The following is a 27,950-nucleotide window of genomic DNA, read 5'->3' on the forward strand; positions in this document are numbered from 1 at the left end:
ATGGGGAACCGCAGGCAGCTGTCCTCCCCCTTTCCCGCCCCCACCCCAGTTCCTTCCTGCTTTCTAGCTTCTAGTGTAACCTGCGTTTCCCCAGCCGGCTCCTCTGTAGGTCTCTAGCTGCTTGCCAAGAACCTTGAGGCTTTGCCAGCTCTGGAGGACGAAGACATGGCCAGGGGCCCTGACAACACACCGAGGTGGGCAGCCCTGATGGTGCTGGCTGCCCTGGGCACAGCTGTGACGGAGACCACCAACCCGGGCATAGTGGCCAGGATCACCCAGAAAGGCCTGGACTACGGTAGGCCTCCCTTCCCTCCTCTCTCGCCCCGAGGAGCAGCCACTGAGCACCTGCTGGGTGCAGCCCTTTAGCTCCAGTGCATGGCATGCTCACAGCTCCTCCAGGTAGGCCCTTCACCCATCTAACATAGGAAGAAACCAGGCAAGGAGAACTGCCCTAGATCACAGGGTCTGGCACTGGCAGAAGTGGGGCCTGAGTGCGGGGCCTGGAGGACTCCAAGTCTAGGGCCCCCAAGGGTTTCATCTTCATGATCCTCTCCTTCCCTCTACCCAAATCTCAACTCCGGCTTCTAGGCTGTTTACTTTCTTCCCAAGCCTGCTCTCAGCCCTGTCATGTGCCTCCAGGTCACTGGCTCAGTCTTCAGCGTGGGCAGAGCTCTGGCAGCCAGGAGGCTAAGTGGGAGGGGGGGAAGGAGGGGCAGAGGGGGCATAGGGACAGCCCTTCTTAATGGTTCCTCCAGGGCAGGGGCTCGGCGGCCATACTGTGCACAGAACCCATCTGAGTGCCCAAGGCCACCCATCCAGCCCCAGAGAGAGGAGTGTGGGGCGGGAAGCGGCTTCTGCTGACCCGCTCACCTCTGAGCTAGGAGCTTCACACACATCATCTCGGTTCATCTTCATGTCCCCCTGAGTGGGATATACCGCTGCTAGCAACCTTTACGATGAGCAAACTGAAGCTTGGAGAAGGCACTGACTCGGTAGGCCAGAGGGCCGCCTGGATTTGAGTTCTGGCCTTGTCTGATGTCCCCACGTCGGCTGCTCGATGCTGCCTCCCAGTGGCAGAACGATGAACTGCAGAAGAGTGGAGAAAGAACAAGAAGGCAGAAAGAACCTTAGGCCCTGGTTTCCACTGCTGCATCAGGTCCTGACTCAAGGGGACCTGGTTTCTCATCCCTGAATTCCTACCCCAACACAGGCAGGAACCTATGAACCCCAAGGGGACGGGAGTGCGGCCCTTCTCTGAACAGTGCTGGGGTGGCCCTGAAGGCTTGCCGGGAGCAGAGGCCTGGGCTCAGCCTTTAAACCGGGAAGTCTCCAGATTCTATCACAGCAGCTCCGGTTTCCCCTTCCACTCACACCCCGATGGAAACCACAGTGGGTTTTCTAAATGCAGCAGATCTGCTTGTGTCCCTCTCCTTACTTACACTATTCAGTGGTGCCCTAGTGCCCTCATGTCCTGACCCCTGGGCATGACATTCAGGACCCTTCGTGACCTGGCTCCTGCCGACCCACAGATCCCGGCCAGCTCACACCCCGCCCCCCCCCACCCCCACATCCTGCCCAGGCAGTGACAATGTGTGTGTTATTTACTTGCGACCCCCCCCTCCCCCCGAAGGCTCCTCCGAGGGTACGGGTTCTGGAACCAGAAGGCCTGGATTCAAATCCTGCTTCATCACTTGTCAGCTGTGGGCCACCTTTCTGACGTTCAGTTTTCTCATCTGAGAACTGGGGGTGACAACGAACTTACTTCCTAGGATTGTTCAAATTTAATAACTTAACACACGTCCAAGGCCCAGAGCAGGGCCTGGAATAGAGTAAGAGCTTGATAGATGTTTATTTATTATTATTATTATTAGTAGTAGTAGTAGTAACAGTACTTTCTAACTGGTTCTTGGAAAGCACAAGCCTGGGATCCCTCATTTTACCAATTACTCCTTCTCAGGTATTGTTTGCCTTTTTGTTGGTTCTTTGACCAGGCAACAGGATTAGCACATGCAAAAGGCCCTATAGAGACCTTGTCCAAAAGCCAGAGAGATGGAGTACCGGTGAGGGAGCAGCACAGAGTTAGGCACAGAGTAGGTGTGCAGTCAATACCCATTGGATGCATGGCTGAGTGTTTAGGGGTGATATTTTAGAACAGGAGTTGGCAAACCACAGGCTGCAGGCTAAATCTGGGCCACTGCATTTTTTTAAAAAAATGTATTTTTATTGATTTCAGAGAGGAAGGGAGAGGAAGAGAGAGATAGAAACATCAATGATGAGAATTATTGATTTGGCTGCCTCCTGCACGCCCCACATTGGGGATGGGGATGGAGCCCGCAACCCGGGCATCTGCCCTTGACTGGAATCGAACCCGGGACCCTTCAGTCCGCAGGCTGACACTCTATCCACTGAGCCAAACCAGATAGGGCCCACCGCATGTTTTTGTGTGGCCCGGGAACTAAAAATGACTTTCACATTTTTAAACATTGGAAAAAGCCCAAGGAAGAGTGATATCTCACAGCATGTGAAAATTATGCAACATGGAAATTTCAACGCCCACGAAGTTGTCCTGGAACACAGCCACACCCACATTTCCAGACTGTCCCCGGCAGCTTCGGGCCAATAGGAGCAGAGTCAAAGTGGTTGTGACAGACAGTTGTAGCCACAGAGCCAAAAATATCAACTCTCTGGCCTTTTAAAGAAAACTGCAGCTTTAGACCTTTTCAGTCCCACCGGCCGGCGATGGACAGGCGCCCAGGCTCCCAGGCTGTGCCCCTGACAATCACCCTGCTCTCTCCCCGCAGCCCGCCAGCAGGGAGTGGCCACGCTGCAGAGGGAGCTGGGGAAGATCGAAATCCCCGCTTTCTCAGGAAGCTTTAAGATCAAGTACCTGGGGAAAGGCGAATACAACTTCTACAGGTGAGGCCCGTCAAGCTCAGTCGTCATCTGCAGGACTTGGTAGTGTTCCGGGGCCACCAAAGCCAGAACCACAGGCCACAAACTCCTAAACACGGAGTGATGGCCCCCAAGCTTCCACCATAAAAACCATCTTTCAGGCACTCACCATGACTCCCTGGGGGACATGTCACAAACCCCCAAAACTCTGTGGTAGGCCCACATATCAATTAGGATCTGGGGGGAGAGGGTTTAAGGACAGAGAGCCGAATCCCAAAGGGCCTCAGCAGAAATCACTGGCTCCCGTGGCGGAGAGGACACTGGAGCAGTCTAGCGTCAGGTCAGCTGGAGGCGGGCACAAATGTCACTGCACCTGTCTCCCCCTGGCCACCTCTCGGAATCACCTCCCCGGGCGGCTCTAACGCCCGGGCAGGTGTCTTCTCCAGGGGGCAAGAGGGCCACCGGCATTTCGGCACCGCCAGTCCTGGGGCAGGAGAGCCCCTTCTCCTGGCACCTCAAACAAAAGCCCCGAGAGTCACGCTGGTGTATCTCAGGTTACGTACAGACTCCTCAACAACGCATCATGGTCTGAGGAATAGAACGTGCTCATTAGCTTTTGCCCAAATCCTAAATGTAACCTCCCCCACTTCCCGAAGATGGAGGCAAAGTCAGCTTTCTCTGGAGCAACATAGAAACGTTAAATGGCAGCTCTGATATCGCAATATGGCAGTGTGGGTGCTGGGTGGGAGAGCCACAATGTTCTGTAGAGAATGTTATACACCTATTCACTCAGCCGATATTCGTGAGCATTTACGCTGTGTCGGACACAGCAGGCTTTGCTACACAGTGAAAAAAAGAGACACATTTCATCCCTTTACAGAATTTAACTACTGTGGCTATGACTGTCGTCAATTGGACAACATGTAATTTTATTGATTGTCACACATGATGAAAGATAATTTATTGTGCCCATTTTACAAACGAGGAAACTGAGGCTCAAGGATGGTTAAGGGACCTGCCCAGGGCTACACAATAGCACATGTAAGAGGAGGATTCGAATACAGATTTGTCTGGCTTCAAAGCTTAGCTACCCTGCCCCATGCCCAGGGCTCCCAAGGCTGCTTTCATAGCTTCTGGGTTGTCCTGGCAGGGATGGGGTGGAGGGCCTGGGTGGGAAAGATGACTCTACATGCACCATTGGCTGAGTCCTTGTGTGGGCCCCCAGAAGGCTAACAAAACGTTTCTTCTTCGCAGCCTGGTTATCCGTGAAGTTCAGCTGCCCAGTTCCCAGATAAGGCTGTTGCCCAACGAGGGCCTGGCTCTCTCTGTGACAGATGCCAGTGTCAAGATCAGCGGAAAATGGAAGGCACGCAAGAATTTCATGTGCGTTCCCGGACCTGGGGTTGATAAGTGGGTGGGTCGGCTCTTAGTGACACTCGGAAGGGATGAGAACCAGGATCTCGGGAACGCCCAATGTTTGCCTTGCCTATCACCACTTGCCTCCCGGGGCTCCTGGGGAATTTTTTACAAAAAATTCAACATAACCCTTGTTTAGTAGCTGAACATTTGCCCTCATCTCAATGCAGGGCACTGGCAAGGCTGAGTCAGTGCCTGTGGCTTAGGACGGAAGGTGAAGTGGCCTTTAATTCACCCCTGTAACAGCTAGCTAATGCCATGTAACAAACATTGCTGACTCAGGGGCCTAAAACAAGTCGTATATTATCACTTGCACATCTATATGTTGGCTGGGGTTCCCCTGTCTAGGTTGGGCTTAGCTGATGCGGCTCTTCTGCATGTCTTCCTCCTCTCAGGACCAGTGGGCTACCCAGAGCATGTGCTCGGTGATGGCCGGGCTGCAAAAAGACAACAGGAAACGTGCTGGTCCCCTTAAAGCCTGTACTCAGAACTGGCCCACAGTCACTTCCACTCATATGCCATTGGCCAAAACAAGTCACATGGCTATAACCAAAGTCAAGTGCATGAATGCACATCCCTCCTCCCCATTCCTTCTCTTCCTCCCCTACCCCTCCCCTGGCACACACACACCATAGGCAATGGCGAGGGTATGGATGCAGGAGGGGGTAAAAGATTTGGGGAAATCATCCAAACTACACCCTGAATCTAAATATTGGGCTTTCACCACAGTGGCCCTGTTCTCTAATGATCGTGGCTCGGACTGACCAGTGGCTTTAGCAACGTCTCTCCTGTGTGGGGAATCCAGGGAGGACATGGAGGAGAAGGGTGTGACTCTGGCCTCCCTTTCGAGGACACTGAGTCTGTTTGTTCCCTATAAGAATGGCTGAGGTCTTCACGTGGGCTCTTTTGTACCTATTATTTCACTTACTGATCACATTCACACACACACACACACACACACACACTCACTCACAGTAATACTGCATTACATTGTAGAAGAGTTGACAACCTGCATTCATGTCCACTCATGGTCCTTATTCATTCATGGGGCTCATAATGCCTCCCTCGGGGATGAGTTTTGGCTATTGCTCCATGGGTATTGTCCAGTGGTCGGCAAACTCATTAGTCAACAGAACAACGATTGCAATTTCTTTTGAGAGCCAAATTTTTGGGGGCTTAAAAAACTCATCCCCGAGGGAGGCATTATGAGCCCCACAAATGAACAAGGACCCTCATTCATTGAAGTCATTGGCCCCAGACGACCAGCTTTCAGTGGCAGGCTCTGGGTGTGAATCCCGGGACTCAGAGAGGTGGGGAATGCTCCCCACACTCCACAGCCTGGGCTGAGGCTGGGCGGCAGGGGAGAGCAGGCTTCTGCCAGGCGGATGCGGGTGGAAACTTCAGGGCGGACTCCGGGTCTCACTCAGCGGCCGTGTGGCCGTGAGTGAGCACGCTGCCGCCCTCTCTGAGCCCGGAGTGGGGATGATAGCAAACCTACCTTCTGGCATTGGCGGGGAAGAAGGTGCTGCTCCATGCCTCCTCTATCTCCCTCAGCAAAACCAGCGGCGACTTTGTCCTGAGTGTGCAGGGTGTCTCCATTGCGGCTGGTCTAAAGCTGAGCTGCGACCCTGCCTCAGGCCACTCCACCGTGGCCTGCTCCAGCTGCAGCAGCCACATCGACAGCATCCGCGTGCATATCTCCGGCGGCCAACTGGGGTAGGCCTCCTGGGGCTGGGGGTGGCAGGGGGGACATCAAGGAGAACTGTCCTGAACATCTCTGTGCTGAGAAAACATGTTGCTCCCTCCAGGCCTTGATGGAGGTCTCGGGTGTAGGGGAGGACGGGAGCCTCTGAGGGAGCAGACCCCGCCCCTGCCTCCAGGGGCCCTTGCTCACTCAGCATGCACCCAGCAGGCTCACTGCGCTCACCCATTGCCCCAGGCTCTGGGCTGAACACTGGCTGTGCACCGTGTTACACCATCCTCACCACAAAGCTGCAGGCATTGAGCCGGCCAGCCACTCCACACATAGCGACTAAGAATCCTATGCACCAGGCTTATGCAACGTGCTCAAGGAACGTCAGTGGCCAATACCAGTGGTGGGCAAACTGCGGCTCACGAGCCACATGTGGCTCTTTGGCCCCTTGAGTGTGGCTCTTCCACAAAATACCACGGCCTGGGTGAAATCTATTTTGAAGAAGTGGCGTAAGAAGAAGTTTAAGTTTAAAAAATTTGGCTCTCCAAAGAAATGTCAATCGTTGTACTGTTGATATTTGTCTCTGTGGACTAATGAGTTTGCCGACCACTGGCCAATACCTGTGGAGCAATAGGCAGCTAGCTAACAGCGATTGGAAGCTCACGGTGTGGCCGGCACTGTTTTTAAGCACGTGCGTTCCCTCAGTCAGTCCACACGATGACACTGAGGTTAATCCATTTTCAGGAGAGACAACCCAGGCTCAGAAAGCATAGGAAAGAGCCTGAGTTTTCATACCTCATGATTATTGAGAAGGGATTCAGCCCAAGACTGTCTGGCCCCTGATTCTTAGCCACACGGTCCCTGTTCTCTTGAAGCCCCCAGCCCAGCAGGGAAGACAAAGATTAGTCAGATCGTTACATTAATGAGCAGCTCACAAAGAATTGCAAAAAGGATGCAAGAATGAAGAAAAAATAGGTACAGAGTGGGCAAACGCTTGGAACAGGAGGATCTGACCTAGTCCGGGGGCTGGCCAGCTCTCCCTTGATGAAATGACATTTGAGTTGAGATGAAAAGAGTAAGTGGGAGTTAATGAGGCCGCTGTTGGGGACAGGGAGGGGTTAGCAGAGGGAACAGCATGTGCAAAGGCCAGTGGGCGGAAGCACAGGACACAGAGGATCTGGCAGAGCCGTGTGGCTGGGGTGCAGAGGGGAAGGGCAGAGACCGAGAATGAGGTTGAGACCGGGCAGGGGCCCAGCCACGCCCCTGCTGAGGAAATAACCTTACCCACAGGTCCCTGCCACAGGGGCAGAGCGGTGTGATGGGGCGCATGCCCCCCCCCCCCCTCCCGGGGACCAGGGTGCCTATGCCTGTTTGGAGCGGGGAGGAAGGCTTCCAGCGCAGCCCAGGGATGCCTGGGGAGCCTCACGCATGTCCCACATGTCAATCCGCAGGTGGCTGATCCAACTCTTCCACAAAAAAATCGAGTCTTCGCTCCAAAAGGCCCTGAGCAGCAAGGTAGGAGGGGCTCCGGTCAGAGTGGGAGGGGCCCTCCGTGTCCACTCACTCCATGCTTCCCTGGACTCTTCTGCCCTCCCCAGACCCCCTGAGTCCTTCCAGCCCTTTGCAACCACAGCCCCAGCTCTAAAAGCCAGGCGTGCCTGTGTTTCTGAGGAGTCCAGGGAGAGGCCAAGAACGGGTCACTGTCCACACCCATGGCAAAACACCATGTCGGCGTGGACTACCTCTGTCACCCCCAACATTCGTCCATGCAAAGAAACTTTCCCCACAACCTCTCTTCTCTTAGCCCTCTGGCCTCCTACCCCATCCCCAGCCCCTTCGAACCCCCTTCCCGGTGTTCCCCGCCCGGAAAATGTGCAATCGCTGAGGCAGCCAAGCTGTTCTCTGAGGCTGGAGCTGGTATGAACGGCAGGCACTGGCCAGTCCTCCAAACCTGCCTCACCCCCGTTCTCCTGGCCCCACACAACAGCAGAGAAAAGGGGCCCTTCATTGGGCTGGCTTTCCATCAATAGACCATTGGCTTGCAGGATGCCCCGAGCTGTCTCACAAGCCAAGTAAGCTGGGTTTCAGGGCACCGGAGAGCCAGGGAAGGTTTCAGGCCCGGGCCCGGCCTGATCTGGGCCTTAGAACAACTTCTCTGACTGCGTGAGAACGGCGGGCGAGGCCAGCGTTGGGGTGGGAGAGGCCAGAGTCGAGGCAGGAGTTTCAGGGAGACGAGGAGGCTGTGCAGTCTTCAGGAAGGAGATGTTGGTTCCCCAGTCAAAGGTCCGCAATGGGATCATTTATCTGAAGGCATGGTCGAAAGTTGTGGTGGTGGTGGTATTTTTTTAAATCAATGCATGGTTATCAAAATATGTAACCGTGGATTATACAATGGCTTTTAGAGTCAAAATGTCTAGGTTTTGATTCTGGCTCTAAGGCTGGACCAGGTGTATAAACTTGAGCAAAGTTCTTGACTTTCCTGAGCCTCAGGTTCATCGTCTGTAAACACTTTCGTCAGCAAGGATGTAAGGATTATAGAGATGACGCAGGCAACGTGCTTCCCACCTGCCTCGCAGACCCATAGTTCAACAGTCTTTGTAATTAAGTGATGGTGTGAGGGGAGGGTTGGCACATGTTTAATATTCAGAACTATTAAAACAGATTATTCCTTGGTAACACCTTCACAGTGGCCCCTTGACAGCAGCCAAGCTCAAAAGCAATAATACTGCTGCTGATGGTGAAGATGATAGTGGAAAAGATTATAGCAGGGAAGATGGTGATGGTGAAGGTGGTGAAGGTGAAGGTGGTGGAGGTGAAGGTGATGGTAGTGAAGATGGTGGAGGTGAAGGTAGTGGAGGTGAAGATGATAGTGGGGAAGATGGTGCTGAAGGTGGTGGTGGTGGTGGAGATGAAGGTGGTGGTGGTGAAGATGGCGGTAAAGGTGGTGAAGGTGATAGTGGGGAAGATGGTGCTGAAGGTGGAGGTGGTGAAGATGGTGGTAAAGGTGGTGAAGGCGATGGTGCTGAAGGTGATGGTGGTGAAGATGGTGGTGGTGGAGGTGAAGGTGGTGGTGAAGTGGTGAAGGTGATGGTGATGAAGGTGGAGATGATGAAGATGATGGTGGTGATGTGAGGAGGATGGCCTATATAGGCAGAGTGCTTTCAGTGGGTTTAGAACTATGCAGAGAACTCTGTATAGGAATTAGCATTTGATCCATACAAAATCCCTACGAGGGGGTGTATGTCATGATGATTCCCTTTTAGGGATGAGTAAACTGAGACACACAGAGAAGAAGGGATAGTGCTGGAAGGCAAGCCCAAGCCACCTGCCTCAGAGGCAAAGTTCTTAATCATAACAAGAGATTGTTCAGAAGAGGGTACTGGCCTGAATGAATGAATGGATGGACGGATGAAAGAATAAACGAGGGGCCAGGGTGTCCATGAGGCCAGGAAGGGCTGGAAATGGGTAGAGTGAGCTATGGAGTGGAATTTCAAGAAATCCAGAGTGAAGGGTGGGAGGAGGGAAGAACAAGTCTATGGGGGGGGGGGGGGGATAGTGTGGATGGAGCCAGGGAAGAGGGGCAGCAGCAGGAAGCCAGGCTCAGGCTGTGACGTGATTTGCTGTGCTTTGGAGCCATCTGGAGGCAGGTGGGTGAGTAGCACTGGAGACCAGTGGCCATGGGCAAGCAGCCCAGGTGTGCAGCTGGCCCAGGTGCCAGATGTGCTGTTCCCACCCTGGCCACTTGGAGAAGAGGCACCGGTTCCTCGGAGAATGGCTTTCCAAGTCCTCTTGGGACACGCAGAGCCTTAGGTAATAGAAACCATTCCAGGAAACCAAGTTTCCTCCCTCCCTTATCCCTTTCCTTTTCCCTCCGGTTCCCTCCCGCCTTCCCCCAGATACAATAACTTGGTTGACTAGGGGAAGAAGGGGAGTGTGAATGCCCTCTGGGCAGATGGGGGTGGGGACAGCCCTGAGGAGGAGTAAGAACCTGAGGGGTTTGGCTGAGATAAGGTGGCCTTGGGGGCCTGTGGCCTGGAGGCAGCGGGGCCCTCAGGTGTGTGTGTGTGCGCGTGTGTGTGTGTGTGTGTGTGTGTGTGTGTGTGCAGCACACCTTGGACTCTGGCCTCTTGTTTGGAGCAGGGAGGAGGGGACTTTGCTTGCGTGCCCTGCCCCAGGCAGATGCTGAGACGGAGATTCGGGTGCAAGACATTTATTGGGAGGAGATCCCAGGCAGAACAGCGAGGGGGTAGAGGGGCTGGGACATTCTGAGTGGCTGGCGCTGGGGACACTGGGCTCAGTCCTGTGGGCGATTCTCAGGAACGGGGGTGGGGGGGAGTGTGCACACACACATCAGAACCTCCCCGAAGGGGTGAGGAAGCTGAGTGTTTATCCACCAACCCCAGCTCTCTGTGGGTGGGGCTGTTTCTGGCCTTGTAACTCCTTGGTGCTTGGGAGCAGGCCGGGAGAGTTGTGGGTGAGGGGAGCTGTTCACACAGGTGCAGGGGCCTGGGGGTGCCTGGCAGGGCTGCGGGAGGGCGGGGGTGGGGGTGGGGGGAGACCTGTGAGCAGGAGGCGGGGAGCTCGGGAGGAAGGAGCTCTGATATGCCAGAGGGAAGAGGAGCTCCGAGGGGTCCAGGAAGAGATAGTGAAGGGACAGGCAGAGAGCGGGGAGTCCGGGGTCCTGGGACTCCAGAAGGAGCATTTCTGGGGGACAGTGGCCCCCCTGCCAGGGGCTGCCCAACCAAGAAAGGCGAGGACCGGGGACTCGGTTGGATTCATGAGGCAAATGTCACCAGACACTGGGGGGCCAGTCCCACTCGTGCAGGTAGGGGCTTACCTGACCACCCCGCCCCAGCCCCCATGCCTTCAGTTAGGGAGGCCTGCGCTTTTCTCCTGTTTTCTAGCTATGTCTGGCTTGGAAATAAAGAGCCCCGAATATGGTGTCATAAAGCAACTGCCACTTTACAACCCTCCCAGCTCAGGGAATCAACAGGGCAACTTTACTCGTCTCTCCTCCATGCTGACTGGGTCCCATCCAGGGAGACCCACAGCTCAGGGTGTGGTGCCTGTGCTGGACACACCTGAAGGCTCAGCTCAGCTGTGGTCTCTGCAGGCAGCTCAACAGCTTGTCCCCGGGTTCCTCGAGGAAGCGACCAGAGAGGCAGCATTTCAAGAGGCCAAAGTGGGAGCTGCACATCCGTGTATGGCCATTCTGAAGTTATAAAATGTCGCTTCTGCCACCACACACACCTCCTCCCCCCAGATTCCAGAGGGCAATTCACAAACCCACCTCCTGATGAGCAGCAGAATGGGAAATAGAAGCTGCCACGCTCCATTTTACAGATGAAAAATAGAAGCTGTCACGCTCCATTTTACAGATGGGAAAATACAGGTCTAGAGAAATGAAGTGACTCCCTCGGTGGCACAATCAGCATGTGACCAGGACTGTTCAGACTTGTGCTTATTTACTTGTGAGTCACGTGAGGGGCAGGGAGGTCAGGGAACGTCCGTCTGGCTATATTCAGCATCGGTGAGTGTGCCCAGGCTTGAGCAGAGGGCTGTCCCCTGCTCTCAGCAGCACAGGCCGGAGAAGGTTGACCCTGACCGCCTCCTGTCTTTCACTACCTCATTCCACAAAGGATCAGAGGCAGCAAAAACAAATGGATAAATACAAACAACAAAAAAGTCTCACGTTAAAATAGAGAAAGCATAAATACCCAATAAGAAAGTTCCACACTTGAGTAGTCAATACAATGCAGACACGCAGACCATCCAGGCACATAGAGTTACTATTTCCAAGCTACATGGTGGATTCTGAGCTTCCTGGTGGCCAAAGAGAAAAGGGAAACTGGATTAGTTACATGATTTTCAAGGAAACATTCCAGGAAAGCAAGACATGTCCAGGTCATTACTCTCGAAGAACATGTCACACTATGGGAAGTCCTCCCTGATCACTTCTTTTGTTCTCGCCAGATCTGCCAGGTAGTGGCCAAGTCTGTGTCCTCCAAGCTGGAACCTTTTTTCCAGTCAATGCCAGGTGAGTGCTAGATGGGGTCGAGGAGACCGAGGCAGAAGGGGTTGAGGGGTAGGGAGATAGGAAGAATGTGATGGAGCCTGGGCCTGGGTGTGAAGGGGTAGAACAGACTATTTTTAAATGGCGATCGACATTGGATCCATATTGGGCCAGGCCCTTGTGGCAAGTCCAGAAGGAGGTGCAAAAACACCCACCCATTATCCTATCCCTGCAACCAAACGCCCTCAGCTCTCTGCGGCCAGACACACAAACTGTCTTGAGATCTGGGACTGATCCTTTTGCCTCTCTGGGCCTTAGTTTCTGTATCTTTAAAATGGAGACAACGCTCTCTATCCCCAAGCGCTTGGCAAACTGTGAAGAGCCCCTATGGGTGGGGGAGGCCTCCCCTGGCCGAGTGCTCACCATGCGCCTTGCACCCGGAGAACTGTCCCTTCATGTCCTCACATCACCCCTCTGAGGAAACACTCAGGAAGGAGCCCTGACTTGCCCTGGGCTCCCCCCCCCCCCCGCCCCCCGGAAGCCTGGCGTGGCAGACACGTGGTTTGTGCCCACCGATGATGCTTTCCCTTGCTCCAGGCACCACCCAGCCCTCCGGGGCAGAGCCCAGCCTGGGGATGTGCAGAGCAGTTGCCGTGTTAATTACGCACTGTGTAGGGCGGGACACACATGCTGGTTTTGAGTCCCAACTCTGTGCCGTCTTGCCATCTTGTACCGGCTGCCATTTCTGAGCCTCTAACAACAGGAAGAAAGGGCTAAAGGAGGAGCCGGCGTTTATTGAATTTGTACTGTTTGCTGCTGGGAGACAGAGAAACCTCTCAGACCTGAGCCAGCCGGAGCTCAGCCTGGGATATTACTGATGCTAATATCGGTGCCTTCTGGTGTCTGAGCCCCAGCATGTACAGGGCACAGGGCACACACTTCTCACTTAGCCTCCGGCACCATGAGCCACTGCCCTCACCCCATTCTACAAATGACAGGAAGTGACTCAGGGAGGCAACAGGACATGTCCAAGGTCTTACAGAGTTAGATGCAAGCCCGGGTCTCTCTGTCCCTTTATCCTGTGTTTTGGCTTCATCCAGGGGCTGCTGGAAGAAGGGAGGAAGACGATGGCTGTGAATCTCGGGTGTGGATTCATCTTCTTTTATTTATTTTTAAAATATATTTTATTGATTTTTTTTTTACAGAGAGGAAGAGAGAGGGATAGAGAATTAGAAACTGATCAGCTGCCTCTTGCGCACCCCCTACTGGGGATGTGCCTGCAACCAAGGTACATGCCCTTGACCGGAATCGAACCTGGGACCTTTCAGTCCACAGGCTGACCCTCTATCCACTGAGCCAAACCAGTTTCAGCTCATCTTCTTTTAAAGGGAGCTCAGGGTGGGCTCCCTGGAGGAGGTGGAAACAGAACAAGCACTATAGATCTTAATTCAACTTTAGGGGGTGCTGACCCTGCATCAAAGGCCACAAAGATGCTGCCATAGGGAGCCAGCTCATGTCCGTCTTCTTTCCCTCCAGTGACAGCCAAAATCGACAAGGTGGCCGGGATCGATTACTCACTGTTGGCACCACCGATAGCCACGACCGAGACCCTGGATGGGCAGCTGAAGGTGAGACTTACACCCGCAATTGTATATCCTCCCTCCTGGGGCTCCCCATCCTCCTGGAGACAAATCGTACTAAGACCCCACCCCTTCCTCTCTGTCCTCACCCACCTGCCTCCGAATCTTCTCCCTGCTCAGGCATGCCGCCCCCTGTCTGTCATCCCGGGAACACACTCGGCCTGCTCTGTCCCCGGCGTGACCCAGGCCACTCCTCTGCCCAGCAGGCTCTCGCCCAGAGGACCCCTTCTCCCCGGCTCCCCCCTCCTTCCTCAAATATCCTCTACTCAAATATCCTCTCGCCTGGAGACACCTTCTCAGACCACTGTCATGGAGACAGCTCCTTCCTCCTGCCCCCATCTGCTTTATTTTTCTCAGCAGCATTTATTGCTAACGTGCATGTACAAACACACACAGCCACTCACTCCGATTGAAAGAGCAGGGGCTGTGACTGCTTTGTTCTTCACTGTATGTGCAGCACCTAGCTCTGTGCTTGGCATACAGCAGGTGCTCAATAAGTATTTATTGAACGGGTGGAAGCTATGGAAGACAACCAGTTGATGTTCTCTCACATCGATGTTCTCTCTCCCTCTCTCCCCTTACCCCCTCTCTAAACTCAATGAGCATATCCTCAGGTGAGGGTTTAAAAAAACAAAAAGAAACATTACCATTTTGTCATATTTGCCTCTGACTTTTTAAAAATGAAACACTGTAGACATAAGTAGCTCAGGCCCTCTCCAAACCCGCCCATCCCCCCCTCCTGAGGTAGTCACACGGAGGATGGGGGTGTATGTCCTTCTCCACTACGTGTGTCTGTAGTTCTTACACAGTATGCTTTGTAGGCCTTTAAATTTCACACAAATAGTATCTGACCATATGTATAATCTACAATTTCCTTCTTCATAACTCAACATTATTATTTTTTAGCTAAACAGATTGTTTGCTTTTGCAGTGTGTTGGTAAATTGCTCTTCAGAAACATATAAAAATATATTCTCTGAGCCTGTGAATGCTTTTATCATAAAAGATAGTATGGGTTAAAAGTATAAAAGTATATTGCATTTCTTAGTGGTTGAGCGTCGACCTATGAACCAGGAGGTTATGAGTTCGAATCCCAGTTCAGGCACATGGCTGGATTGCAGGCTCTATCCCCAGGGTGAGGCATGAGGGAGGCAGCCAATCAATGATTCTTTTTCATCATTGATGGTTCTATCTCTCCCTCCCTTTCCCTTCCTCTCTGAAATCAATAAAAATATATTTAAAATAAAATAAAGTACAAGTATACACACAATAGTTCACCTGTCTCTTTGAAATTGCTGCTAACTTGATGGGTGAAGAAACAAGCACACAGAAGAATCCATTGTTCGTTTAGTAGAATTTCTGTGCTTCCGGCCAAGGTTGAGGCAGAGCCAATGGAATGGCTGGGAGTGAGCGCCTGACCCGAGTGACCTGGGCCAGTCCGTCCCCCCCCCCCCCTACCCCCCCTGCTCCGTGTGGGCTCCTGTAAGATGAGCGTGGTTGCCCCTGCCTCACAGGCTGGGGGAAGGGCACGTGGACGGTCTTGGTGCTGTTGTTAGTTTCTGGCCACGGCTTCCTCCTCTGTGAACGCAGGGTTGGCATCCTCAACCCATGTTTCCTGGAATAAACACGTCGAACTATAATTCCTGAAGGATGGCCGGGCTCACTCTGTCTTCTCCACCCCCAGGGGGAGTTCTTCAGCCTGGCCCACCGCAGCCCCCCACCCTTCGCCCCACCGGCGCTGGCCTTGCCCATGGACCACGACCACATGGTGTACCTGGGCATCTCAGACTACTTCTTCAACACGGCGGGGCTCGTGTACCAGCAGGTGGGAGCTCTCAACCTGACCCTCAAGGATGACATGGTACGTCCGGGCCAGGGGTGGGTGTGGGAAGTTCAGCAGACGGCCTGGATTTGAGTCTGTGCACCCGGGGGAGACCGAGGCCTGGACCCCAGGGTCAGCCAGACCTGAGTTTGAATATTGATTGGCCCCCTCTTTTCCTGCTGGGCCACCTTTGGCCGGTGACTCCACCTCTCAGAACATCAGTTTCCTCGTCTGTAAAACACCAGTAGCAGGCTCCGCCTCCGAAGGGGGTGGTGAGGATTACGTGAGATATAAACGCACGGGAAGCACTCAGCACAGGCTTAGCACGTGGGGGTCCTCGGTGAGTGCTCCTGGTCACGGCCAGCACCGACTGAGTCCTCCTTCATGCCGGGTTCTGTCACCCGGTCTCAGCATCATGTCACCATGATGGTCCTCCTCCTCATTGTCTTTGTATACTCATGGCTGAGTCCCGCTCTAGGACTCAGTTTACCCATCTGTAAGATGAAGAGAAGGCCATCCTCTCCAGAGTGTAGGACTCAGTTTACCCATCTGTAAGATGAAGAGAAGGCCATCCTCTCCACCTGATCCCAACCCAGTCACCAACCACCTGGGATGCCACTCCTGGAAGAGAGGTCATACTCTCTGGCAAAGACAGGCAGGGGGCAGGGAAAGCTTTCTGCTGAATTTGGGGGTGAGGGGGACACAGAGGTGTGCGCTTACGGAGCTTGTCGGGTGGAGAAGCTGGATGTGGGTTAATAGAAGCTGCGCATCCAGTATGATTGGTTTAAGGGCATATTTGACGTTTTGGGGCCAAAAGGAGATTGGGCGGCTGGCAGTCACGAAGCTGGTCCTGTCTGAACTAGGTTGGCTGCTGCAGAAGCCCTGGGTCATTGATCCATTGTCCTATAGGCCTGGCCATTGTGTTTGTGTATTTCATCCCTCCCCCTCATATGGAATTTGCCCCCCTAATCTAGAACATAATTCTCCAGAATCTTTTTCTTCTTCTCTTGCTACAGATTCCAAAGAAATCCAAATTCCATCTGACAACCAAGTACTTTGGAACCCTCATACCCAAGGTAAGAAAAGGCCCCTCTTCCCTCCCCTAACCCCCCTCCCCCCGCTATAATCAGATCATGCATCAGCCCGGGGGGCGGGGGGGGTGCTGGGAGGACAGGGCTCTGCTGAGCAGCCTGACGAGAGCCCCGTCCAGATCCAGGGGAGTCCAGCCTGAGAGGGTAGCAGTAGCATGCTAAGCCCACCCCCAAACAGAAAGGCTCAGGTGTGAGAGTGGGTATCCGGCCAGGAAGGCCATGGCCCTGCCTTCCTGGGGCTCCGGTCTAGTGGAGAGAGAAAATGACTCGTCAGGCACCCAACTCAATAAGAAAGAAATGCAGACTGTGATGAGTGAAGCCAACAGGCTGACAAGGTCGTTAGACAAGGCGGCTAAAGAAAGCCTCTGTTTCAAACAGCTCAGCTGCCATAGCCAAATGCCAGACTGGGTGGCTTAAGCATCAGGAATTTACCTCTCATAGTTCTGGGCCATGATCAAGGTGGCAGCTGATTTGGTTTTTGGTGAAAGCTCTCTTCCTGGCTGGGAGATGGCTGCCTTCTTGCCCTGTCCTCAGATGGCCTTCCTGTGAGCACTTAGGGAGAGAGAGAGCTCTCTGGTGTCTCTTCTTATAGGGCGCTAATCCTGTCAGAGCAAGGCCCCACCCTTTCGACTTCATTGAATTGCAATTACTTCCTTAAGGTTTCATCTCCAAATACAGCCACACTGGGGATTAGGAATTCGATATATGAATTTGGGGATGAAGGGGACATAAATATTCAGTCCTGAATGGCCTCTTCAGTGGTGATACTTCAAGGGGTACCTAAGGGAATTGTCTTTTTTACTCAGACTTTGAGTTTATCTGGGGAGGACTGGAGGCCAGCAGAGATGGGGAGTCACCAAATCCCTCCTCGTTCCCCCTTGAAGCCACCACTGCTTTCTGAGGAGGAGACATTTTAACGAAGGCCCGAGGGAAGGGAAAGAGCCAAGCTAGGAAAGAATGGAGGGACAAGCATTCAGGCAGAGGGAGCAGAGCGTGCAAAGGGTCTCGGGGAAACAGCAGGTCCTATTTGCGGAACAGGGGTCCCAGGTGGCCGACACTGGAGGTGAGTAGAGTGGGGCTGGCAGGGTTTCGGCTGCCAGATCGTGCCATCTGAGGGGTTAGTCAAAATGCCATGGGAAGACATTGGAGGTGTTTGTGCAGGGCCAGGGCAAGACAGGATGTGGAAACAGTTCAGTAAAAGTGTCTCTTTCGTTGGTTGCCCCGCCCCCCCCCCCCCCCCCGGGGGCTGCAGCTGGCCAAGATGTTCCCCAACATGAGCATGCAGTTCCTCATCAGAGTCTCTTCTCCGCCGCACCTCACCGTGTCCCCCGCCGGCCTTGCCTGCACCCCCACCCTGGAGGCCCAGGCCTTCGCCGTCCTCCCCAACTCCTCCTTGGCCCCTCTCTTCTTGCTCGGCATGGTAAGCTGTTCCCCGGGTGTGGGCAGGTGGGGAGCCCCGGACAGGGCTGAGAGCACGCCCTCAGGGTCAGGGCACCAGTGTGAATCCTGCCCAGATTCAAACCTGGACTCTGTAGCTCCAGGGCCTGTGACCAGAGCCCTTACACTGACGGCTTTGGGCTCCTGCAGGCACTCATTCATTCGATTATTCATTCGTCATTGGTTTGAAATATGGGTGGTGTTTCTGATTCATTCAGTCACATCTACAGCCCCTTATGCACGTGGGTATTGTTCATTCATTTATTCCTTCAATTATTCACTAGATTGCTAACTTGAAATATGCTAAATCTCTCCTGGTTTACACATGCATCATTATTCATTTATTCATTTACTTATACCTTCGTTCAATTGGTCATTTGTATATTTGTTCCTTCATTCATTATGTATTCATATGCCTTCATTGGTGTGTTTAATCCCTCCCTATTGGAGTTTTTATTCCATTACTGATTTGTGCACTCGTTCATTTGATCACTGTGTCACACCGCGAACATTGGGGGCACCCACTCTGGCCGCAGGGGTGAGGCCAGACTTTCTCCCACAGTCAGGTCTGCACAGTCTCAAACTGAGGCCCATTTCCCCTGCTTTGCAGACTAAATGGGTTCTCACAGAGTCGCCCAAGGTCAGGCGACAGCGGGCAGGAACGCTGAGGCAGGAAGCTCGGTTTTCTGACTCACCAAATGTTTGTTGAATGAATAAATGAATGAATGGCTGTGAGAATAGGCTGGCTTGTGGCCTGACTCACAAGTAGCTTGGGAACTCAGACGTGGACTTGGGAGCCTGGGAGAAAATGGTGCTTGGTCCCAGCCCAGGACTCATCAACAAGGAGGAAGTAAAAGGGAGGTCATCCTCTCCCCCCCTCCCCTGACACACACACACACACACACACACACACAAGCTGGCCCTTCCACCTGTGGAGACCTCCCAGAGCCCCCAGGCCAGCACCTCACCTCCTGGTTGTTGCTTTGCAGAGCACAAACGCCTCCGTGGAGGTCGGCGCTGTGTCCGACAGGCTGGTGGGGGAGCTCAGCTTGGACAAGTAAGTGGGCCTGTGGGGCAGCGGGAGGGAGCTGCCCAGTCATCCGTGGGGTCCATGGGCTAACAATGACCCTACGGTGTGCCAAGTTCTATGCCACCGCTTTCCCGTTCACCCATCACATTGAAGCTTCAAACAGTGTGCCGAGGGCACCATGTTCCCATTTCGCAGACAGTGAAACTAGCACTCCGAGATGAAGCGGCTTGCCAAGGCCACACGTCGGAGGGTCCCAGCCATCTCAGTTTGCCCAGAGTGTCCCAGGTTGGGCACGGAAGGTCCCTCATCCCAGGCACCTCTCAGTGTGGGCCAGCTCATGGCTGGGCAGTGCCGGCTGATGCCACTCCACACTGACCCACAGCCGCCCCCTCTCCCCTGACAACCCCGGCCTTCCTTGGCACTTGGAAAACCCACTTCAACGTCTTCACCCCCATCCTTGGGACTCTGTCAGCCACCCCCCTGCCCCTGCTAGGAGACTGGGGTCCATGTGAACCCCGGCAGAGGAGGTGTGGGAGAGTGGTGTCTGATGCCCAGACACCTGCATCCGAAGCGCAGCTCGCCGTGGTAAGCAACAAGCTCTTCACACGTCAGCGTCCTTGGCTGTAGAGTACGCCCAAGCATTGCTCCTCCACAGCAGCATCGCCGTGAGGATGAAATGAGGCATTAATGTGTGTTGCTGTGTTTGGAACACTTCAAGGGATAAAAACAAGTGCTCGATAAGGAAGAGGAAAAGAGACAGAGAAAAAGAGAAATGCAGAAATTGGAGGAGAGTCGGAGAAAGAGAGACACTCTGAGAGAGGGACACACACACACACAAAGGAATAAAGGAAGAGACGTTAAGAAAGAGAGACAGAGTGTGAGAGACAGAGAGACAGGTAGATGCGAGACACAGAAGAGGCAGCATCTCAGGGAAAGACAGAGACACAAAAGGAGGAAGAGGGAGAGATAGAGGTGACACAAAGAAAGAGAAAGACACCGGAGAGAGTAGATGCCATGGCCCCAACATTCAGACCTGGCATCTTCCTCTTCATCACACTCACGCTGGTGCAGCTGAGTCCTGAGCCAGGCTCCTGCCCAGGTCCTGCTTCGCCCTGGCACGGAGGTACCCTGCTTCACCTTGACCTCGGCCCCTGAGGCCTCCATGCTGCTCCTTTCTGTGACATCCTTTTGAGGCGTGGCACTGCTTTGGAAACAGGTCGATTTAATTTTCCTTGAAATTCCCGTGGGCCTCTCAGGTAGAGGAGCCAGAGTGGACGCAGCTGGGTGATGGCTGAGCACAGACTTCCTGAAATAACCCACAGGGCTGGGGTCTCGGGGCTCCTAAGTCTTGGTGAACAAGAGTGAGTTTTCAAACAAAGCTTTGGCCTCGGGGGAGTTATTAGAAATTCTACTTTGCTCACTGTTAGCTGTGTGGCCTTGGGCAGGTTGTTTGACCTCTCTGAGCGTGAGTTTTCTCAGCTGTAACATGCGAGTGTGATGGCCTTTGCCTCTGGGGGATTTACAGGAATTCATTGGGACAAAGTACTCAACAGGGTAAATGAAAGGGGTTCAATAGATGGCCATTTACTTCTCCCAGTTCTCTGAGATTCCATTTAAAATGCCATAAAGGCTGTAAAGAGGAGATAGTTGATTGGCTCAGGCAATTGAAAAGTCCAAGGGTTTCAGGCAAGGGTGGATCCAGGTGCTTCAGTGGTGTCCTTGGGATTCTGACTCGCTCCGTCTCTGGGCTCTGCTCTCCTCTATGCTGGCTCCCTTTCCCAGAGGGCTATTGCCAGGTGGTGACAGAGATGGTCACCAGCAGCTCCCTCTAAGCTTCCTGGAGAAAAAAGAACATCTCGTTGCCAATATTTTCAGCTGAGACCGCCTCTCCCTGGACCAGCCATGAGTCACAGGGCCATCCTTAAAGCCATCACTGTGGCCAGGGAGGTGAAATCTGCCCCTTGGCCAGCTTGCCCCCAGCTCAGCACTGAGAGTGTGACCAGAAGAAGTGGGATGACTGCTGGGAGGCAAAACCAAGCAGCCTTCACCAGAGCGGCCCTTCCTCCCCAGGAACTGAATTCTCATACATGTCAGGCAAATGGTGTCTCACCCGCCCCTCCCCTTCTCGCAGGCTGCTCCTGGAACTGAAGCACTCAGACATCGGCCCCTTCTCGGTGAGTGTGAGGAGGCCCTCGGAGGCTCCTTCCTTCCCCTGATCTTGAGATAACAGTCCCAGAGACCACTGGGCTCAGGGCATCATTTCAGGAGGCCACTGGTCATTTGCATGCGATTTGCATGTGAGGTAATGATGGGAGGAGCTTTGTTTCGGAGAAACCTGGGCTGGAATCTGTTCCTCACCTATTCACTGTGGGCCTTGGGCAAGTCACTCTCCTTCCGGAACTTCAGCCCTTCCCCACAAGCCAGGGATAATCCTTCCCCCTGGAGTTAATATGGTGAGGCTTCATTGGGATTAAATGTGCACAATCTGGTATGGGAGGTCTGCCTGGTAAATGTCTGTTGAATGAACAAATGAGTTACTTTACTGAGCACCTGCTCTATGGCAGGCGCTGCTCCAGGTGCTGAGATATGCTCATGAAGATGACAGGGAAGCAACCCCTTCTGGAGCTTTGCACCCTAGTGGGAAAGCAGATAATATGGAAGGAAGCTTACTTCAGTCAAGATCAATATGAAACACAAAATGGAAGTGTAGACAGGGATGAGACGGTTGAGGGTTAGACAGAGGGATCAGGAAGAGCCTCTCTGAGGAGGTGATATCGGGGCTGAAGGAGCCAGCGAGGGGAAGATTGCCGCAAGCAGAAGAAATAGCAGGGACAGCCCTGGTTTGGCTCAGTGGGTAGAGCGTCAGCCTGCGGACTGTATAGTCTCAGGTTCAATTCCAGTCAAGGGCATGTACCTTGGTTTCGGGCACATCCCCAATAGGGGGTGTGCAGGAGGCAGCTGATGGATGTTTATCTCTCATAGATGTTTCTAACTCTCTATCCCTCTCCTTCCTCTCTGAAAAAAAAAAAAAGTCAATAAAATATATATTAAAAAAAAAAAAAAAAAAAAAGAAGAAGAAAAGAAATAGCAGGGACAAAGGCCCTGGGGCTGGCTCACCCTGTCTTCTGGGCTAGAGTAGATGGCGTTGGAAGGGCAGTGAGAGGAATGAACCGTTCCATACAGAGTGACATGATCTGATTTGTACCTTGATGAAAGTTGCCCCTGGCTGGGATTAGGAGCATGGAGTCTGGGGACAAGGCCAGACCACATTAATAAATGGGGAGATGGGTGCGTGTGTCCATGGGAGAGACGAGGCCAGGAAGAAAGAGGAAGATGATAGGTTGGGGACATGTACTTTGGAAGTAAGGTCAGCCAAAACTCTTTTTTTAATTTTGTAAAATATGTTTTTATTGACTTTAGAGAGAGAGAGAGGAAGCAAGAAACATAAACATTGATTGGCTGCCTCCTGCATGCCCCTTAGTGGGGATGGACCCTGCAACCCATGACCTCTTGGTTCATGGGTTGTCATTTAGCCATGGAACCACACTGGCCAGGCCAGGCAGAACTTGATGAGAGATATGATATGTGGGGTGAGGGAAAGGGCCTTGAAAAATAACACCTAGAGTTTTGGATTGAGCAGCTGGGTGAGTGGCAGAGTCACTGAGATGGGGAAGGGCAGGTGGGAGGGAGAGGAGCAGGGTTCTCTCCAGCCCACTACCTGGAATCCCCGGCCATCACTCAGTAGACTCACCCCTGTCTCCCTCGCCCAAGGAGGGCCCTGGTGGTGAGCTGCCCACGGAAGTAGCAGCTCAAATGCTCTTCAGCAGCTGCCCTGAGTGAGCATCACCCTTGTGGCCCTCATTAGAAGCCACAGCATGCTGATTCTGCTCACAGCGCCTTACTACACGTGGCCTCTCAGCGAACCCCTGGAGGACATTTCCTTGAATTTCTGAAATGTCCCGATACCCCCACCAAGTGGGAGCCACCCCCAAAGTCAGACCGTCCCAATGTCCCTCCACATCCGATGGAACTCCAACCAGCCGTGTCCATCTGATGAGAGATTACAACAACAAGGGCTCAAGGCCACCTCACTGGATTCACATGGGTTTACTGGCGCCAAGGCACAATCATGTGATGACTCAGAGGGTAGCCAGCTGCTGCTTCTGCAGAAAATAAAAATTTTAAGTTCCTAGATTCATGGGGGAAAAGGGCACCATGTTTGAGGACCCCAGAGAATTACAGCCTGGGAAAGGAGGCTCAATTGTTCCAGAAACAAAACTGTGCATAATTACAAGTTGTAAATGTCACCACTGCAGGCAAAGCTCTTGAGGGTGTTACATTATTGTTGACTAATTTTTTTTTTCATTGCGAAAGCAAAGCATATACATTATAGAACAATCCGAACCTACAGGTTTACAAATGAAAGAAAATAATAAAAACCATTTCCTAATTTCCCCATTAGTTAATATTATACTTTAAACTACATCCTTCCTCACCTTTTGCTATGCACATTCAATAACAAAATGGAATTCTGTGGTTCCTACAGCCCGATTTTCCTTACTCGAAAAATATCATGAATATGGAATGATAATTGTACTTCTACAGCGTTATGCATAACAATTGCGTAGATTCCTAGCATCAGAGTGCCACCATGTCCTCCAGATGGTTCCCTAAATGAGGACATGTAGGCTACTTTTTTAAAAATTGTTATCTCTATATATAAAGAGGTAATATGCAAATTAGGTTGGGACTCCATAATGGTCAGGACCAGACAGGAGGAGGTTGTGCGTGAGGGTGAGGCCTGGAGCGGAGACGGAGACAGAGGCAGGGGGGCGACCCCAGAGCAGACACTGGCAGGGCGGCCAGGGGACACTGTGAGTCAGGTTTGGGTCCCAGCCTGTAGGGTGCCTCCTTGCATGGGAATTTTAATCTCCAGCTGGGCCTCTTGTTACAGTATAATTGACATACAATATTATATTAGTTTTCAGGTGTACAACACAGTGATTTGATATTTATATTCCTTACAGTGTAATCACTAAGTCCAGTAACCATCTGCCACTGTGCCAAGTTATCACCCTATAATTGACTAATTACTATTTTTACCCATCCCTCCATCCCCCTCCCCTCTGGCGACCATCAGTTTGTTCTTTGTTTCTATGAGTCTGTTATTGTTTTGTTTGTTTTAGATTCCACATACACATGAAACCATGCTGTATTGTCTTTATCTGTCTGATTTATTTACCCTCCAGGTCCATCCATGCTGTGGCAAATGGCAGAATTTCATTCTTTTTTTTTTTTTTTTTTTTTTTTTTTTTACTGTTGTGTAGTATTCCATTGTTTTTGTTATATTCATCACTCTTTGAGCATCTTTACATCTCTTTCTGTCCGCATCCCAGTCACCTCCTCAGGATAAATGCCTTAGAGCATGTTTGCAGCCCACCAAACACACATTTTTAAGGCTTTTGATGAACGTTGCTGATTCACCCTGGGAAAGGTTGAGCCAGAGTGCCCTCCAGCCGGTGGTGCCTGAGAGAAGGCACTTTCACATTTACATACTCTGCTGACCATCCTTACCCCTGCCTTGCACCGTATAGTTTATAACTTGGGTTACCACTGGAACCTTTAGAGTTAGAGATCACTCCTGTGACCTTTACTGGGCTGCAGAGTTTTCACATCACTTGGGTGCGTCTCTCAGCCTTTTGCAGTTGGGAGGTGCCCTGTGTGGGAGGGAGGGTGATGGAAGACCGTGACGCCTCCAAGCCCTGACGTGGGTCCCGTCCTCCTTCCGGTTTCCAGGTGGAATTGCTGCAGGCCGTCATGAACTACATTGTGCCCACCACTGTGCTCCCCAAGGTTAACGGTAAGGAGCTTTGCAGAAGTGCCTGATGGTCAGTCCTGGGAGAAGTGGTGGGGAGAGTTCCTAGAGCCGCCTACCACCTGGCTCCAGTTGTGGGGGCTGAGGGTAGTCACCTCAGAGGAACCTCAGATGGCACCTGGCCCAGAATAGGAATGAAGACAATGCAACTCCACATGGGTAGCCTTCTTGTTAAGTGCCCATCCGATCCTTAGGAGTGGGGGTTATTAATATCTCCAGCTTTCACGGGAGGAGAGCAGAGGAGTTACATGTCCAGGCCACGGAGCAGGTGAGAGGTGGAGCTGGGTTTCCTCCCGCCTCTGACACCAGGGCCCTTGGTCTTTTTCCAACTCTGGGAGGAAGGCCATGGAGGAAGGGTCTCAGCTCGGGTCTGACGCTCACCCCGCTGGTGAGCCAGCCGCTAACCTTGGCATAGCCAAGGGCGACCGTACAAAGAGAGGCCCACATAACACGTGACTAGAATATTAAACATAATAAATGAGGACGACCACTTATTATATGGAGTCTGACTCATCCTCCCACTGCGACACGTGTAGCTTCATAATGGCCTCGGAGACCAGGTTTGAATTTAGCATTCTCCTGAGTTCCAGTTCAGACGTGGTGGTGGCAGAGGAGCTGATGCATGGCCACCACCCATCTCTATTTTTCTCCTAAACATTGAGGGGCTTCCTGCAGCCACAAGCAGATACCCTCATCACATGTCCGCAGGCTGTCCACACCCGTGCGAACAGCGCCCCCTGGTTGCCACTCGGGCCTGGTGTCTGCCCGCTAGCAGGGGCTCACCCTCAGCAGGTGACCGTGGTCAGGGGGCCTGCTCAGGTCCTGGACATGAGCGTGAGTTCTGGGGCGGGAATGGGAGGGTCCCCAGTTTCTTTCCAGTCCAGGGAGGCCGCCCTCCCCCCCCCCCCAGTTCTCTGTGGCCGCTTGCTCCATCTTCTCCCGCCTCTTCCCTGACCCTGTCCTAACCCCCCGTTGCAGAGAGGCTGCAGAAAGGCTACCCTCTCCCGCTGCCCGCCGACGTCCAGCTCTTCAACCTGGTGCTTCAGTCTTACCAGGTGAGTCCCAGTCTCCGTCCGCTGCACCCGGTGCTGAAAAGCTGTCCCTATGAAGCCCCGGGCCAAGCACTTTCTACCCGCACGGCCACCCCGGAAGGTGGGTGCTTTCATAAACAGAGAAGGAAGACCAAGACTCAGGAGTGCCACATGGCTGCTTAATGACATCCAGATCCAAAGTCAGGTCCCTGCATATATTTTTTGATTGATTTTTTTTTAGACAGAGAGGAAGAGAGAGAGAGAGTGAGCGAGAGAAGGACATGGATGTGAGAAACATTGATTGGTTGCCTCCCACCCGCACTCCAACCAGGGAGCCAACCTGCAACCTGGGCATGTGTCCTGACCGGGAATCGAACCAGCAACCTTTCGAATCAACTGAGCCACACCGGCCGGGGCCAGGTCCCTGCTTTTAACTGTTGGCTGTGTCCTTCACACCCGACACTTGGTAAAAATGGAAATCCCTTCGTGACACAGAGCCTCTTGTCTGAGGTGGCTGCATTTCATTATTGTTGCATGCCTCTTATTTGTATCCGCGCCAATCTATGCCTGTGGGTATGAAGCCTGGTCAGTGTCTGGCGAATTCAGATACCAGTACGGACCACTTCCCCCTGCCCTTCTCCCAGCCTGACCCCCAGTAGCGTCGGGCATATTTGCCCCTTTCTCAGGAGCATTTTTCTTAGCTTCAAAGAGCCTAGTCTCCTGTTTGCCAGCTGCCTCTCCCTGGGGCCATCAGTCTCTTTTGCTGCCTCCTGCTTCCCCTTCCTTCCCAGAGGGAGCTCCCCAGGGTTCCTGCCAGGCTCTGCCTTCCCCACTATGGGCTTTCCCTGTCACGTCCATCACCTCAGGCTCAGCAGCCACCTTCATGCCACCCGAGGCCCTAGCATGCCCAAGCGAAGCTGATCACCCTGCAGCAAACCATCACGCCCTGTTGCACTCCTTTCCTTACTCCATGTCTTTCCTCAGAACCCCGTGACCCCATGGGAAACCCCGGTCACCCAGATTCCTTGCCCTCCCTCATTCCCAAAGTACAAGCAACCCAACCCAACACTTTAGACTAGGGAACTAACAGGGCGAAGAGACCGTGGAAGAGTAGGTGAGCGAGCAGGGAAAACACATCTCCTCTTTGCCCACCTTTTCCCAAGTTCATCCTTAAAGGAAACAATGGCCCCATGGCACCATTTCCTTTCTTCATCCACGAACGTTCTGAGTCCAAGGCAGGAAGGAGCGCGGGGAAGTGGGTTGGCAACCTAGGCTGGAACAAGGGCCCTCTTAAGCGTCCATGAGGCTGGGGTGACAAATGAAGGCTCCCGAGCTGCCCGGGGGTCCACACGTCTCAGAGCTGCCCACACGTTCACGGGCGTTGTGATGTGCAGACCCCAGAGGCGCGGCCCCCAGTGCCCCTCACTCCTGCCTTTCTGTCAGCCGACGGGCCCCACTCGGCCCTCCCCCGAAGTTTCCTTCTGACAACCAGCAGCCCGCCCTCCCCTCCTCCCCCCCCCCCCCCCCCCACACACACACAGGGCCGCACTTCCAGCTGCTGACAGTGTTCTGTCTCTTCCTAGAACTTCCTGCTGTTTGGAGCGGACGTTCTCTACCACTGAAGTCGCCGTCGGGTGCTGGGGCTGTGGGCCCACCAGCCGCTGAGGGGCGGTCAGCCCTGTTCCTGGCAGGCCTGTGGGGCACCCTTCTCCAGGCGGCCCCTCCAGCTCTTGACCCAGAGACCCCTGCAAACTTCTCTGAACTCAAGTTTAGAAACAACCTAAGCGTGGAAACCCTGTTGCTTGGGGAAGTGTGTGGTGTGTATTTTAGGGAGTAGGAGCTTCTTTCCAAAGCTTAGCCTGCCCAGACGTTTCCTCCAGGAATTGCATTTCAGTTGTATAACCACAATATGTCTCTTTGTGCTTCACACACACACACACACACACACACACGAACAAAAAAGAGAAACATCTGGGTTTTTTAAATGTGGAATTCTGTGTGATCGTATGGT

General features: G+C 53.1%; 1 protein-coding gene across 1 annotated transcript; it reads left to right on the forward strand.

Moving 5' to 3' along the window:
• The first annotated feature begins 50 nt into the window (after positions 1-50).
• Positions 51-27,931, forward strand: BPI (bactericidal permeability increasing protein). The gene is made up of 15 exons (XM_084888801.1): positions 51-295; positions 2,802-2,916; positions 4,147-4,275; positions 5,863-6,024; positions 7,453-7,516; positions 11,975-12,038; positions 13,551-13,642; positions 15,338-15,514; positions 16,492-16,551; positions 17,819-17,986; positions 18,993-19,060; positions 21,165-21,207; positions 24,830-24,893; positions 25,887-25,963; positions 27,523-27,931. The coding sequence occupies exons 1-15, from the start codon at positions 166-168 to the stop codon at positions 27,559-27,561; spliced, it is 1,452 nt and encodes a 483-aa protein (XP_084744927.1). The 5' UTR covers positions 51-165; the 3' UTR covers positions 27,562-27,931.
• The last annotated feature ends 19 nt before the right edge of the window (positions 27,932-27,950 follow it).

This window comes from Pipistrellus hanaki, assembly GCF_964339955.1.
Source record: "Pipistrellus hanaki genome assembly, chromosome: 6".
NCBI classification, from domain to species: Eukaryota; Metazoa; Chordata; class Mammalia; order Chiroptera; family Vespertilionidae; genus Pipistrellus; species Pipistrellus hanaki.

Coding starts and splice junctions, on each gene's coding strand:
- BPI (XM_084888801.1), top strand. CDS start 166: ATGGCCAGGGGCCCTGACAACACACCGAGGTGGGCAGCCCTGATGGTG. Junction 7,517..11,974: donor AAAAGGCCCTGAGCAGCAAG/GTAGGAGGGGCT, acceptor TGTTCTCGCCAG/ATCTGCCAGGTAGTGGCCAA. Junction 21,208..24,829: donor CAGACATCGGCCCCTTCTCG/GTGAGTGTGAGG, acceptor TCCGGTTTCCAG/GTGGAATTGCTGCAGGCCGT.